We start from the raw sequence: 12,738 nt of genomic DNA, 5'->3' as shown, positions 1-12,738 counted from the left end.
TGCCAAAATAACTCATTATCGTACCACTGCAAAGGAGATTATGAATTCTATAAGTTAGTTGTCTGGTTGAAAACACGTTATCTTTGGGTAAACGTTTGTTATTTGGCTTTTTAAAAAACACAACAACAAAGCTAAATGCTGCATTTATAAGCCCACCGGAGTGGTATATTTCTATTTACATACACACTTATGACATATATATTTATCTCTCAGGCAGCGTTGTGGCCAGCTTCATCTCATGGGGTCTTCAGTTGAAAGTACGCGGAAGTGACAGGCGGAAGTAGCCCCGGCGGAAGCGGTCTGGTCAGCTAAGGGAGGAAGCAATTGCTGAATTTTCATTTTGTCGCATAGGAGTTGATTCCCCCCTTTCTTTGACACCGGCTCCAGCTGCGATGATCCTGTTAGAAATCAATAACCGCATTATAGAAGAGACGCTGTCGCTAAAATTCGACGGCGCATCCAACGGGTGAGAAATCATTGTTGCACCTGGCTAGCATTGCTAACTCAAACTAGCTTCCCTTCAAACGATGGAATGAAGATCAGAGTCACAATTACTCAAACATGGGATGTTCTAAATGCAATTTATAGACATTTGCATGTATATATGCATACATTAACTAAGCTTCTGTTTTTGTTTTCGAAAAATTAAAATTTAGATCACGGATTAATATTCCGTACGGCCGTGACTGGGTGTCGTAAAGCTAGGGTGTGTCTACATTGTCCGTTCGACACAAAAACGGATATCTAAACGAATTTATGATTCTTGATAGTGTTTATTCTGAAGTTGACATAAAGAAACCCACATATTTCTGAGTTAAGCGCATTACCAAAATCGCACCTTAAATGTTTTTTGAAGATATTCGATGTTCCATGTTTAAAATGATAGCTGTGGCTAGCTTTTCCTTGCATTTAGGACATTACAAAAAGTTACATGTTTGTGCTACAACTTGGGTTGATTTTGGTCAAGGCATATAATCTGTAGGAATACGTATATCTTTGAAAGGGCAAGGATGTCAGTGGCAGCACTATTAAAAGTGTGATACCTCCCAAATCACTTTACAACATCTAATGTAAATGTGAAAACTTCGCTTTCCTAGTCTACGTGTGAAACAGCTGCGACGTGCTATCTCGGTGTCTCACCCACTTCCGCATTTTTGGAAGCATGCTGGGTCAAGTCTGTTTCCAGTAAACAGCCAGCAGCAGCTCCTTTCTCCATGCACAATATGCCATTTTAACAAACTGCGCAAAAATTCATGACATTTGGCCGTTTGTGAATTTTCCTTAGCTTCCAGTTCCTATGTGTCAAGTAAACAAATCACTACTGATATACAGTAGTGTTGGGTTTTAAGCGGATGTGAAAATCACAAGTACATTTTGTGTGTCTTAGATTGATCCATAGGAAATACTTTCTAGAAATTGTCAAATCCTATTTTAAAAGCATTCCACTTCCATACAGCAGCCAAAGCGCATGTGCTTACATGTCAGGAAAACAAACTTTGGATCAGAAAAAATGTATTTCTAATACAGTGAAGTTATTTCTTCTTACATTGGCGACAAGATGTGTTGAGATCAATTAACCACATGCAAGTTTACATTATTTCATTCTTGACATTTTGTGATTTTTACATATTTATCTTTGCAGAACTAAGCCAGAGGCTGTTGATGTGACATTTGCAGGTGAGAAAAAACAAATCTGGAGAGTTGCATCTATATAGGTTAATTTGAACCTATTGCACTTATGTCTGAAAGCTTGTTTTGAAATGTTTATTGAAAATACTGAGGCTTCATATTAGAAGGGGTAGTATCTTCCAACCCTGCCAGTAATCACTGCTGGGTAATACACAGTATTATATCCCTAGTGTCAGTTTGACTGAAATAAGCTCATGGTTGTGACGTGAATCCAGGTTGTGAATTAGTATGATGCATTTTTATTTATACTTAACGTCAGTAACATAATGATTCATGTGTTGTTGCTCATTTGTCACCTGTTCATCTCTGCCACAGATTTTGATGGCGTCTTGTATCACATCTCCAACCCCAATGGGGATAAAACTAAAGTGATGGTTAGCATCTCCCTGAAGTTCTACAAGGAGCTGCAGGAGCATGGAGCTGACGAGGTGAGGCGCACAATCAAATGTGGGCTGTGGGGTGGAAAATAAGCCCGACCCACTATTGTGTCTCCGTGGTTTCAAATTTTAAGCCATCTCTGGCATCATATTTATATTTTTCTGTAAGAATCAAAACAGAATGATGTCATGATGATGCCTGCACACACCCTGAAGCACCGCAAGGCCTGTGTTGCCTTGTAAGGGAAGGAGCAGCTGCTGAGGCTCATAGTGGTAACAGGAAGTGAGTTTGGGTGAGGAAGTGTGCTGTTTGTGAACAGCAGAAGCTGCATATGAATGACCTGGCTTCCATCCAGCCTCGTAGCAGCGTCTCATTGAAAGGTTAAATATTTCAGCAGTGTCAGTTCTCCAAACTAAAATGTATATTTGCAAAGCCTTTTATGATCAATTTGTAGATATTTTTTTAAAAAAACTTTTTGCTAACACAGGCTGTTCAAATTGAAATGTGCCAGACTTAAAAACATATGTCCACTGTCAATGGTGACATTTGTTGAGGTGTCACGGACATATTTTGAATTCAGTCTGCTTGTTGTTGTGAGCCTGCTTCATTCCTGAGTGAAGGGTATCTATTATAACCCCCAGTGATAACAGGTTATAACCTCCCTTTCTTTTCCATCAAGTTGCTGGCTTTTTGCATGTAAAATAAAGCCCATCCTAAAATATACATCAAACTGAATTATATTCTGAGACAATGTAAAAGAAAAAAATCGACTGTAGGCATCCCCATGACTTCAACTGACCGTTGGAGGCATTATCAGCCTATAAAGGTAGTCTAAGATAAGAGTCATTATGTAACGACATAAAATCTGAGACACACAACAGTGATTATGTTTAGAAAAATCTGACCACAAGTACGTTTTGCTTTTTTACATTTCAGTTACTCAAGAGGCTGTATGGGAATTTCCTGGTTCCAGCAGAGGCTGGTGAGTATTCTCAATCCCAGTCTCCTGGATGTCATTCCATCTTTCTGCATTTGCTCTTCTGTGGTCAACTGCAGTGTATGTAAATATATATGCAGATGACTATATAACCTTTTACTCTGAATAGGCTATAATGTATCCCTCCTCTACGACCTGGAGGCCCTGCCAGCCAACAAAGATGAGGCTGTCCACCAGGCAGGGATGCTGAAAAGGAACTGTTTTGCCTCTGTGTTTGAAAAGTATTTCAAGTTCCAGGAAGAGGGTAAAGAGGGCGAGCAGAGGGCAGTGGTCCACTACAGAGACGATGAGTCCATGTACGTGTAGCTGCGAGCGCACCAGGATCGCACGCTCGCTTCTGTTGTCATTCTAATGTGACTTGAATCCCTCTGGTTTGTCAGGTATGTGGAAGCCAAGAAAGACAGAGTGACTGTGGTCTTCAGCACGGTGTTTAAAGACGATGACGACGTCATCATTGGCAAAGTTTTCATGCAGGTGAGGAGGTAGTCAGACATGTGCTGACGAAATTCTCTTCTTGTCCTCCGCCTGCTTTAAACTCCCCAATTATGCCAGTATGTGATGTTAAGCGTTATCTGTTTGTAGGAATTCAAAGAGGGGCGACGAGCCAGCCACACCGCCCCGCAGGTGTTGTTCAGCCACAGGGAGCCCCCGCTGGAGCTGAAGGACACGGACGCCGCTGTCGGGGACAACATCGGATACATCACCTTTGGTGAGATCCCGTGATTTTTGTTTTGTTGATCTTTAATCTTCATTTTTTTTGTGGTTAATCGTCATGCTGATGCCTCGTGTTTTCAGTCCTGTTCCCTCGTCACACCAATGCCAATGCCAGAGACAACACCATCAACCTCATTCACACCTTCAGGGACTACCTGCACTACCACATAAAGTGCTCCAAGGTCAGCCCAACACACACACTATCACAACCAGTCACTACGGGTACTTGACACTCCAATAAATGAATAATTGTGTCGAGCCAACCTCAACTGGACAACTGAAGCGCATGTAAACGCGTTCAATGTGCAGTCATTGTGATGGGATATCGTTATGTTCCTGTATGTTTATGCCCTAAATGGATTTACCTACAACATGGATAAAAAGCTTGTCCAATTATACGACTATCCACCTGTTCATCCATCTGTTGTTCAAAATGCTGGTCTTCAGCCTGACTCTGTTGCTTGTGAACTGGGTCAAGGGACGACAGGACCTTCATGTCCAGCTCTGAGTATAGCTCGTTGAAGCTATGAACATACTCAGTGTTCTCTTTTGAAATGGATCCACCACAACAACAACATTGGTCTTCAGCTTGAGACTAATCTCTCAGGTCTGACTGGCTTTGCGAATATGCAGCAGCCATGTGTGGAACTCTTAATTTGACGGTGGCATTTTGATGATGGTCTGTTTCACTCACCACTTAAAGACTTAAAACCACAGTTGTCATAATGGTCTGGCTTTCTGAAGCTCTTGCAGGTTTTTCTGGTGAATTGTAAACCCTGAGCAGTTGTAAATCCTAATCAAATAGCTGATCAGATGACTAACATTTCAGAGGAAGCCTGCGGCTCCTGCGCTGTGTCACAAGTGTCTGGTAAGCAGACCGCAGATAATGTAGTTGGCTGTCAGGTTTGTTTCCCCTGAGACAATAGGAGCCTGTGTGAGTGACAGCCATGGGCGGGTTTCGCTTGCCAACACACAACTTATCGTCCCGCTATGTTCTTGTACCTGATTTTGCTGCACCTGTCAGCAATTATCCACATCTGACAAGCATCTTTTTTATCCCCAAGGCCTACATCCACACACGTATGAGGGCCAAGACATCCGACTTCCTCAAAGTGTTGAACCGAGCTCGACCCGACGCAGAGAAGAAAGAGATGAAGACCATCTCGTAAGTAGCTGCCCATACCACTGTAAACTGCAAATTAGTGCGTGCTTTTGGTTCCAAGGCATCGGTGTCAGACTGGCACCCTCCCACCCTGAGACGACATGGCTTCCTTCTGACGACATATGTTTGGCCACATACATGCAAACTTCAACGCGACGGGTGTGTCGAGACAGCAGGATGGCAATTAAAGTCGGTCTTGGGGCCAAATCCGATGCACGTCTCTTTATCTTTGTGTGTTTTTGGGGCGTGTGGCTCTGCCTCCTGACTGCAGAGTGTCTGTGGAGTGACTCAGAAAGGAATGTATTTTTACAGTTCTCTGCTTGTTCAGTCCTCCCAGTTTTTAGCCTTTTTATCTGTGATTGGGGGGAAATGTATTCCTCTGAACACCGCAAGCAGGTGTTCTAGACTTAAGGACGCCGCGCAGCTGCGTACACATGAAACATGTTGTTAAAGAGAACAAGCCTCTCTGTGCTGTCGTCGTGACCTGGCTCCTGTCCAAACACACCACATTCCACGTCGCGGTATCAGCGGTTCATTAGATTTATCCCGAGCAGATTGGTTGTCTGTATACCACATAAGCATGTCGGCAGCGAAGGCCTTCGCCGCCAGTTTGATGCAAACAAGCGGTACACCCTGCCCAGATGCATCTATTGATACAGCAAAAGCAAGTGTTATACGGTGGGAATGATTGGCACAGCCGAGCAGGCGTTTTGTCTAACGAGGACTTAATCGACTTAATGGTTTTTTATTTTTCCTTCCAGTGGAAAGACCCTTCTCCCCGCTGAGGCCGACTCCAACCATTAAAATTTCAAAGCCCCTTATGGAAACGCCAAAATGCGCTACACTGAGACTTGACTCCTCTTGTGACTGGACTCGAGGACCCCCCCCCCACCATTCATCTTCCAACAACCCCCCTTGTCTTTTTTGTTTTGTTTTGTTTTTTTTTATTTTGTTTTTTTTTAAAGACAAAAATCATTGTTGGTTGTGGAAGGCCGTGGCTCAAGGTGGATAAAACTGGGCATTCCTTGCTTTGCATAGTAAAGAGAGTTATTAGTCCTCTAAAAATAAATATATATTATGAGAAAAATCTGAATTTTTGATACGATATCTTTCCATATGGTACTCCTGCTTGCCCCTCTTCTCGAACTATCCGAGTGCCGGATGATTTCGGACCTTTGTTTCTCCCTCTCTGTGCTTTCTTGTCGTCTGTACCGTCATCATTTGGAAAACAAAATAAAGTCAAACAATCACCAAATGGCCCCCCGTCTCACTTTTATCTCAATGGTTTTACCATTCGATGTCAAGCAGTCATAAATTTCTGGTTTCCTTTGTACAGTGACAGGTGCTACAAACATATCAAGCTTTTATGTTTCTGGGGTCAGAATAAATAATTACTACTGATATGACATCAGCAACATTAACTACACTGCCCCCGCAGCCATAAGATACGTAATATTGGTGTGTGTGTGTGTGGTGCTTGTAACAGTGCTCCATTGTGTTTCTACAGGGGCCCAAAGTGAACAATTTGCAGTAATAACCGTTTAAAATGTTTAATCTCTAAATGTGTAAAACAACAAAAAAAAATCTTCCTAGTTAGTTGCTCCCTTGACACCACCGAAGGAGGGGACTGATGACCCCCTCTGACCGCTGTGTTGTTGTATATTATCAGAATTGACGACTTTCACATAAATATTTTTAAATTGATGAAACACGGCCATTGAGCATATTAGATTTAAAGACTTATTTGTTGAACACCAGACGATGCACAAGTGTTTTTGAAGCAACAAGTCGAGACTTTGTATGAATGCAATGATCTAGCCTCTTCAATGGCAGGTTTTTCTTCTTCTTCCTCAGCTGAGGATGAAGAGGAGGAGGAAGAGGATGCAGAAGAATCATTTTTTTCCTTTTTGTCTCCATGGGGGGGGGCCGTTATGCTGTGCAGCAGCATCCTCACACCAGCATGTCAGGCAGTTCAGCCCTGGGTCTCCGGGGGGTGGCAGAGTTTGGAGGGCGGGGCATCTTTTCTGCTTCACACTGGCTTCATCTGTGCAACGATCATCTGGTTTTTAGGCTTGTGCTCCTCTGGAAGAAGAAAAAAGCACATCTACAGTTAATGTGACAAGAATAACAATGAGATTTTCCATCGAGGTCCTCGACGAAGCGTTTATTTTTGTGCAACATGGTGGTGGGGATTACATCTTAAACAGTGAGTGAGGTGCAGTTAGTACTCCAGATGGAAGATCTGACCACCCCACGTCTCGTTGACTCAAACCTGACATGTCCCAAACTGCCAAATGTTTGACGTCTCTACCCTCGAGTGACCTGGGCTGAACCGGCGCAAGTTGCTGCTGCTTGAGTTGGGTATCGGTTTTGGTTGCAATGCTAGGCTAACAAGCAAATTGTGGAACGATCTTCTCATCCGGATCTTATAGGAAAGTGCATTCACAGAGGCGATCTCAAGAAAGAAAGGTCAGGGTTTGATTTCAAATGTATCACGTTTACAAATCCATTGACAGATTTCAGATCCTGGAGTGCAACAACATTGAAGTGTGACTTCCCAGAAATTACACATGCAGGAATATGCTGCGAGATTTATCCGGTCAGTAGTTTGTCCATCGGAACCAGAACTTACCTTGCAGCAGGACATCCTCTAAAGAAAAGTCCAAGCTGTCGGGGAGGGAAAAAGGGACAAACATGCTAACGTACCAAGCGGAGAACGGGTCTGACTTAAGTTTGTGCCCCCCCCCCCACCCCACCAGAACAATTTAGCCTTTAGCAAGTTTAGGATTTGCCTGGAGGTACAGCCGCATCGTTTAATTTCAACAAGCACAGCCGAGAGCCTGGAAACCGGGGGAGTAACAACTTGAAAGCATTTGCAACATGTTGAACTATGCTAACCTGAGGCGCAGGATTTATTCTCACCTCTCATTGTCAGCGGTCATGCCGTGGATCAGCAGCTGGTAGTTATTGATTTCTGCCTCCAGCTTCATCTTGACGCACAGCAGGTTCTTGTTGATTTCCACCTGGCGCTCCACCTGTGACCTCACCTTCCTCAGCTCCGACTCCAGGTCCAGTAGCATCTTGTTGAGGGGGGCCTGGTGTTGCTGATACTCACATTTGGCGTTCAGTAGGCTCTCCTCCAGATTTCTGATCTGTAAGAGAGGAAAGAGAGAGAGAGTTTTCTGCCTATTTCTGCCTTTTTTCTGGTCTCTTTCTGGTGGATCACCTAATAAACACACCTACATGAGGAACACCTCAGGTGGCGTCTCAAAGATTGAGGACTTCCCTCAAGTAAGGTTGCATGTTTCCAGTGTAATGACACAGCAGCAGGAATGTTCTAAAGGTCTGGTTGACCGTGCATGCAGGTGTGTACATGTGTTCCTACCATGGCCTGGATGCTCTGGATCCTAATATCCAAGGTTTGCTTCTGCTTTAGGAGCTCTTTCAGGTCCTTCTTTCCAGACAGCAGAGTCTCGTTGTTTTGGGCCTCCACCACTTTGATGTTTTCAAACTGGAGAGAAAGAGAAGATGGTGAAACCCCTACGAAGAACAACGTGCAGAGAAAGCCACGTCTGCTGGGCTGGTACCTCGTTCTGGTACCAGTCTTCGGTGTCCTTCAGATTCTTTTTGCCCAGGTTGTCGTACTGGTGGCGGATGTTGTTGAGCATGATGGCCAGGTTGGAGTTGTGAGAGTCGATCTCCACCTTCACCTCGGAGTCTCTGATCTTCTCACACAGGTCCTCCACCTCCTGGAAGAGGCGCAGCGGGGATGCTCACACGTTTCAGCCCACATTGTTCAGCCAACCCGGCCCGCTTGGGTCACACTTACGTCCTTGTGGTCCTGGTTGAGTCGCTCCAGCTCCTCCTTCACCAAATCGATTTCCTTCTGCGTCTGCTGGCGGTTCAGTTTGGTGTCCTCGTAGGTCTTCTTGAGATTGACCACCTCCTTTTCCAACACCTTCCTGGCCTTTATCTCGTCATCCAGCCTGCACACAAATCAGCTCAGCACAGAATATACACCAGAGGCCATGTTTTACACTGGGAAATGATATTCTGTGTGCGATGTACTTGTTTTTGAGGTCTTCTTCAGCTAGTTTGGCATTGTCAATCTGGAGCAACAGTGTGGCATTGTCCATGGTGACATCCTTCACCTACACAGAGAAATCCACATCATCACACCACACTCCGGATTAATAATTAATTCATTCGGATTTTATTCTGATGACCCACCTGCTTCTTGAGGCCCTCCAGTGGTTTCTCGATCTCATCCCAGTCTCGTCCCTTGGGTGTCTTCCTCTTTGCCAGTATCTCGTCGATCTCTCTCTCCCAGGTCGCCGTTCTCATTCTCCAGCCTCTTCACCTGCCAAGGTAGCCGGACAGTCGGTCGTTCAGAACCCCGCAGTGTCTGCTTGACGTCCACGGGGGCGTCAGCGGCGGCCGGAGGTGCGGACGCGGTGGGTTTGGCTTGATCCACCGCCGGATGGTCCCTCTCGTCCTTGCGCAGCATGCTTCGCAGCCCCTGCAGGCTGGACACGGACGCCCTGGACCCCCTCCTCCGGCCTCACCGAACATACTGCAGCGGTGGTTTGAGGGCATGGTTGCGGTGCGGGTAATAAGTGGTTCAGCCTAGAGAATCACCTGGATGTTGCCGGCGCAGGTGGATTTTATACACCTTTTATGCGTCATTCCGCCCCCCGTTGATGCCATTGGTCTATACAAAGTAGTAAAGGCGAAATTCAGGTATTTCGTGTCGGCTTTTTAAGTTTCTACCCGTGTTGCAGCTCCAAGCTCTCCTTGGTGATTGGACCCTGTAGAATTTTGAGGAGGTTGATGTCTGGTCCTCACCCACCTTAAAAGCAGGTGTTCCAGAGAGGATGCAGGTACAGGACGCAGACTGCACATCTGTCCACGTTCCGAGGATCCTGCCTGCAAGCTGCAACATGCTCAGACGAGAGAATACAAGCAGCCGGTCCTATAACCCCAGAGGGACCTGACCCAGCAAAAGTTACCCGACCGCAACAAATCCAGGGAGAAGGATGACATGGTGGGACTCAACGACCAAGTTCGTCCAGCTGATTGATAAGGTTTGTATGACCATACAAGTGTATTATTATTAATATACTACTAGTAATAGTATAATTGCTTATTATTATTATCATTATTATCACTATCATTGTATTTTTATTATTATTATTATTATTATTATTATTTTATTATAGTAGTAGTAGTAGTAGTAGTAGTACGCTATATTATATTATTATTAGTAGTAGTAGTGTAGTAGTAATACTGCTTATTATTATTATTATTATTAGTATGTAGTAGTAGGTAGTAGTAGTAGTGTAGTATAAGCTATTATTCTTATCTTATTATTAGTAGTAGTAGTAGTAGTAGTAGTAGTAGTAGTATAATGCTTATTATTATTATTTATTATTATTTATTATATGTTATTATTATATAGGAGCCAAGCACCGACTGGCGGAGGTTTATTAGTTATTTATTAGTTTTATTTTCAGTTGTTTTTGTCTCCACTGCCTGAAGGTGCTTCAACTCGAGAAGTTTGCCCGACACCTCAAAAGGAAGCTATACATTTATGTATTTTAGGGGTCCCGGGCACAGACGTCCAGAAATGGCTCTTGGCCGCCACCTATTTTCGGAGGAAGCCCGGGTATGGGACATTAAACTTGGTGGGGTTATTTATTGTACAAGATACAGAAAAAGTCTCCTGGAGCCCTGACCCCGGGAGTGCGCCATTTTCATTTGAAAATGCGATTTTGACCACATTTTGTAGGTTTCAGACCTGGTACTGAGCAAACTCTTTTAAAGAGCTTTTATGGGATCATCTTTATATTTCAACTGTGCAATTTGGAGACGGGCGATGTTAATTTGTGAAGCTTATTAATGTTGATGTCTGGCCATAAACCAGGAAGTGGTTGTCATTGGGACATAAGTTGTTGAATCGGCGCCAATGGTCACGTGTGTGATTGCGGCCTGGACCTGAGCAAAATTAATAATGCGGTTGTTCGTTTAGCGCCACCTGCTGGCAACAGAAAAAGTCATGTTTTGCATTCTGATGGCTGCTCCGAGTGTGTTTAGTACATTCATCTTAAACCTGGTGAGGAAGTCAACGAGACCTTGATGGGTCAGAGGGTATTGCCATGAATGAAAAAGGTTTGACCAGGATTCCACCCAAAAGCCATACATTTCAATAATTTCTTTGTTATAGCGCCACCTAGATATGGCTGGCTGTAAATCAGACACAAGCTGTCAAAATAGGCTCATGGTTGCTATTTATGAACGCTGTCTCAGTCTGAACATCCATACTGTATATACGCAGCAATATTCTATTACAGTTAGAGCGCCGCCTCCTGGTAACATAATCATTATTATTATTACAATAATATAGTTCTTCTTCTTATTATTTTTATTATTATTATTATTATTATTCTTATTATATTATTATTACTATATCGTGTTTCTTTAGGGAATTGACGTTTTTTATATATATAAATAACAAGCTCAGCCGTTATTATTGAAGTAAATGTTAATTACTGGGCAACACGGTATTTTGGAAAAAAAAACTGGAAAAAAAAACCCAACTTAGAGTTACAACACTTACATGTAACGTAAAGTTTATCATAAAGCACGCACACGATCGTGCAGCCGTATGAAAAAACGAATGGATGTATGCAGATTTGGCGCCACCTTGTGGACAATTACATAATTATTTTGAGGTACTACTGCATCTTCAGTTGATTTAGAAGAAAACAAAAGGAAATCGGTCACGTGGTATTTTAATTAAGCATTTATTTTGCTGAATAGATTAAATATCTGGACTTTCACTTCTGTGCGTGTTGAAGGTGAAACATCTGGAAGATGAGAACAAAAGCTGGAGACCAAGCTAAAGATCCTCAAGGAGCATGAGCATACGGGTCCAAAATCGATGACATCGTCCCACACCTGGCGAATGAGCTGGAGGAGCAGGTGGAGAACCTAATCCAGGACCAAGAGAATCTGAAAGCTGAGCTCCTCAAGAAGGAGGAGTAGGTGGAGGACACCAGGAAGAAGTGAGTGGGGGTGAGGAGATAGCTTCACCCAGTGATGCCTATGGAGCTCCCAAAGTGTTTTGTTTGATTCCTTCATTTTAGGTACGAAAATGAGTTGCTGAAGAAAGCTGAGCTGGAAAATGAGTTTGTCCTCAGCAAAAAGGTGAATAGATTCTTCGCATGTCTATTCTTTCTAAAACATGGAAACCATTAATTCTTTCATCCGTATGCATGTATGCGCACACACAAGTGTAGATGATGGTCATCTGAGGGCCGTGGAACAGGTGCTGGAGCTGGAGGACCTGATAGGAGAACTGGATTTGCGTAGAGTCGGTTATGATGAGGTAATACTCAGAAAAACCAACGCTTTCAAGATAATGTATCCTGCAGACATCAGAAAGATGGTCCTGTCTGCTGCCTGCAGGAGATCAAGGAGCTGGAATCTCAAGTCCAGAATGTGACAGTCGTCTTAAAAGATAACGGCACGCGCTCTCTGGACATGGACAACATAGTCGAGAGCTACAAGACTCAGTACGCTAACATGGCAACGCGTTCTAGGGAGACGTGGAGTATTGGAACAAGAAGAAGGTGAGGAAAAGGATCTCAGACATAGCACAGACATGAAAGCTTCTTCAGCGTCAACCCCCCCTCCTAGATGGACACCATGGTCTTCAATGCAGGACAGCGTGAGCAGGATGCGTGACTTAAAGAGGGACGTGGCAGATTTGATGCGCCATCCAGAGTTGAACCGGGAA

At 43.8% G+C, this 12,738-nt stretch overlaps 2 protein-coding genes across 3 annotated transcripts; one reads left to right on the top strand and one right to left on the bottom strand.

Annotated features, from left to right (window-relative positions):
• Positions 1-250: 250 nt before the first annotated feature.
• On the top strand, positions 251-5,834 carry LOC115250773 (actin-related protein 2/3 complex subunit 2-like). Of its 2 annotated transcripts, none has more exons than XM_029840776.1 (10): positions 251-466; positions 1,643-1,677; positions 2,005-2,117; positions 3,004-3,049; positions 3,174-3,360; positions 3,445-3,538; positions 3,647-3,773; positions 3,860-3,960; positions 4,843-4,943; positions 5,702-5,834. In XM_029840776.1, exons 1-10 carry the CDS (start codon positions 393-395, stop codon positions 5,742-5,744), a joined length of 921 nt encoding a protein of 306 aa, XP_029696636.1. In that variant the 5' UTR covers positions 251-392; the 3' UTR covers positions 5,745-5,834. The 2 variants fall into 2 exon arrangements, with proteins under 2 accessions (XP_029696636.1, XP_029696637.1); XM_029840777.1 differs by lacking the exon at positions 5,702-5,834 and adding an exon at positions 5,002-5,050.
• Positions 5,835-6,969: 1,135 nt separating this feature from the next.
• Positions 6,970-9,284, bottom strand: LOC115250818 (keratin, type I cytoskeletal 18-like). The gene is made up of 8 exons (XM_029841018.1): positions 9,171-9,284; positions 9,009-9,091; positions 8,770-8,926; positions 8,528-8,689; positions 8,326-8,451; positions 7,863-8,092; positions 7,573-7,607; positions 6,970-7,022 (listed from the first exon to the last, which is right to left on the bottom strand). The coding sequence occupies exons 1-8, from the start codon at positions 9,282-9,284 to the stop codon at positions 6,970-6,972; spliced, it is 960 nt and encodes a 319-aa protein (XP_029696878.1).
• Positions 9,285-12,738: the final 3,454 nt, after the last annotated feature.

Source organism: Takifugu rubripes, chromosome 8 (genome assembly GCF_901000725.2).
Source record: "Takifugu rubripes chromosome 8, fTakRub1.2, whole genome shotgun sequence".
Taxonomy (NCBI): Eukaryota; Metazoa; Chordata; class Actinopteri; order Tetraodontiformes; family Tetraodontidae; genus Takifugu; species Takifugu rubripes.
The sequence above is the reverse complement of the archived record's forward strand: the minus strand, read 5'-3'. Positions and strand labels throughout refer to the sequence as shown.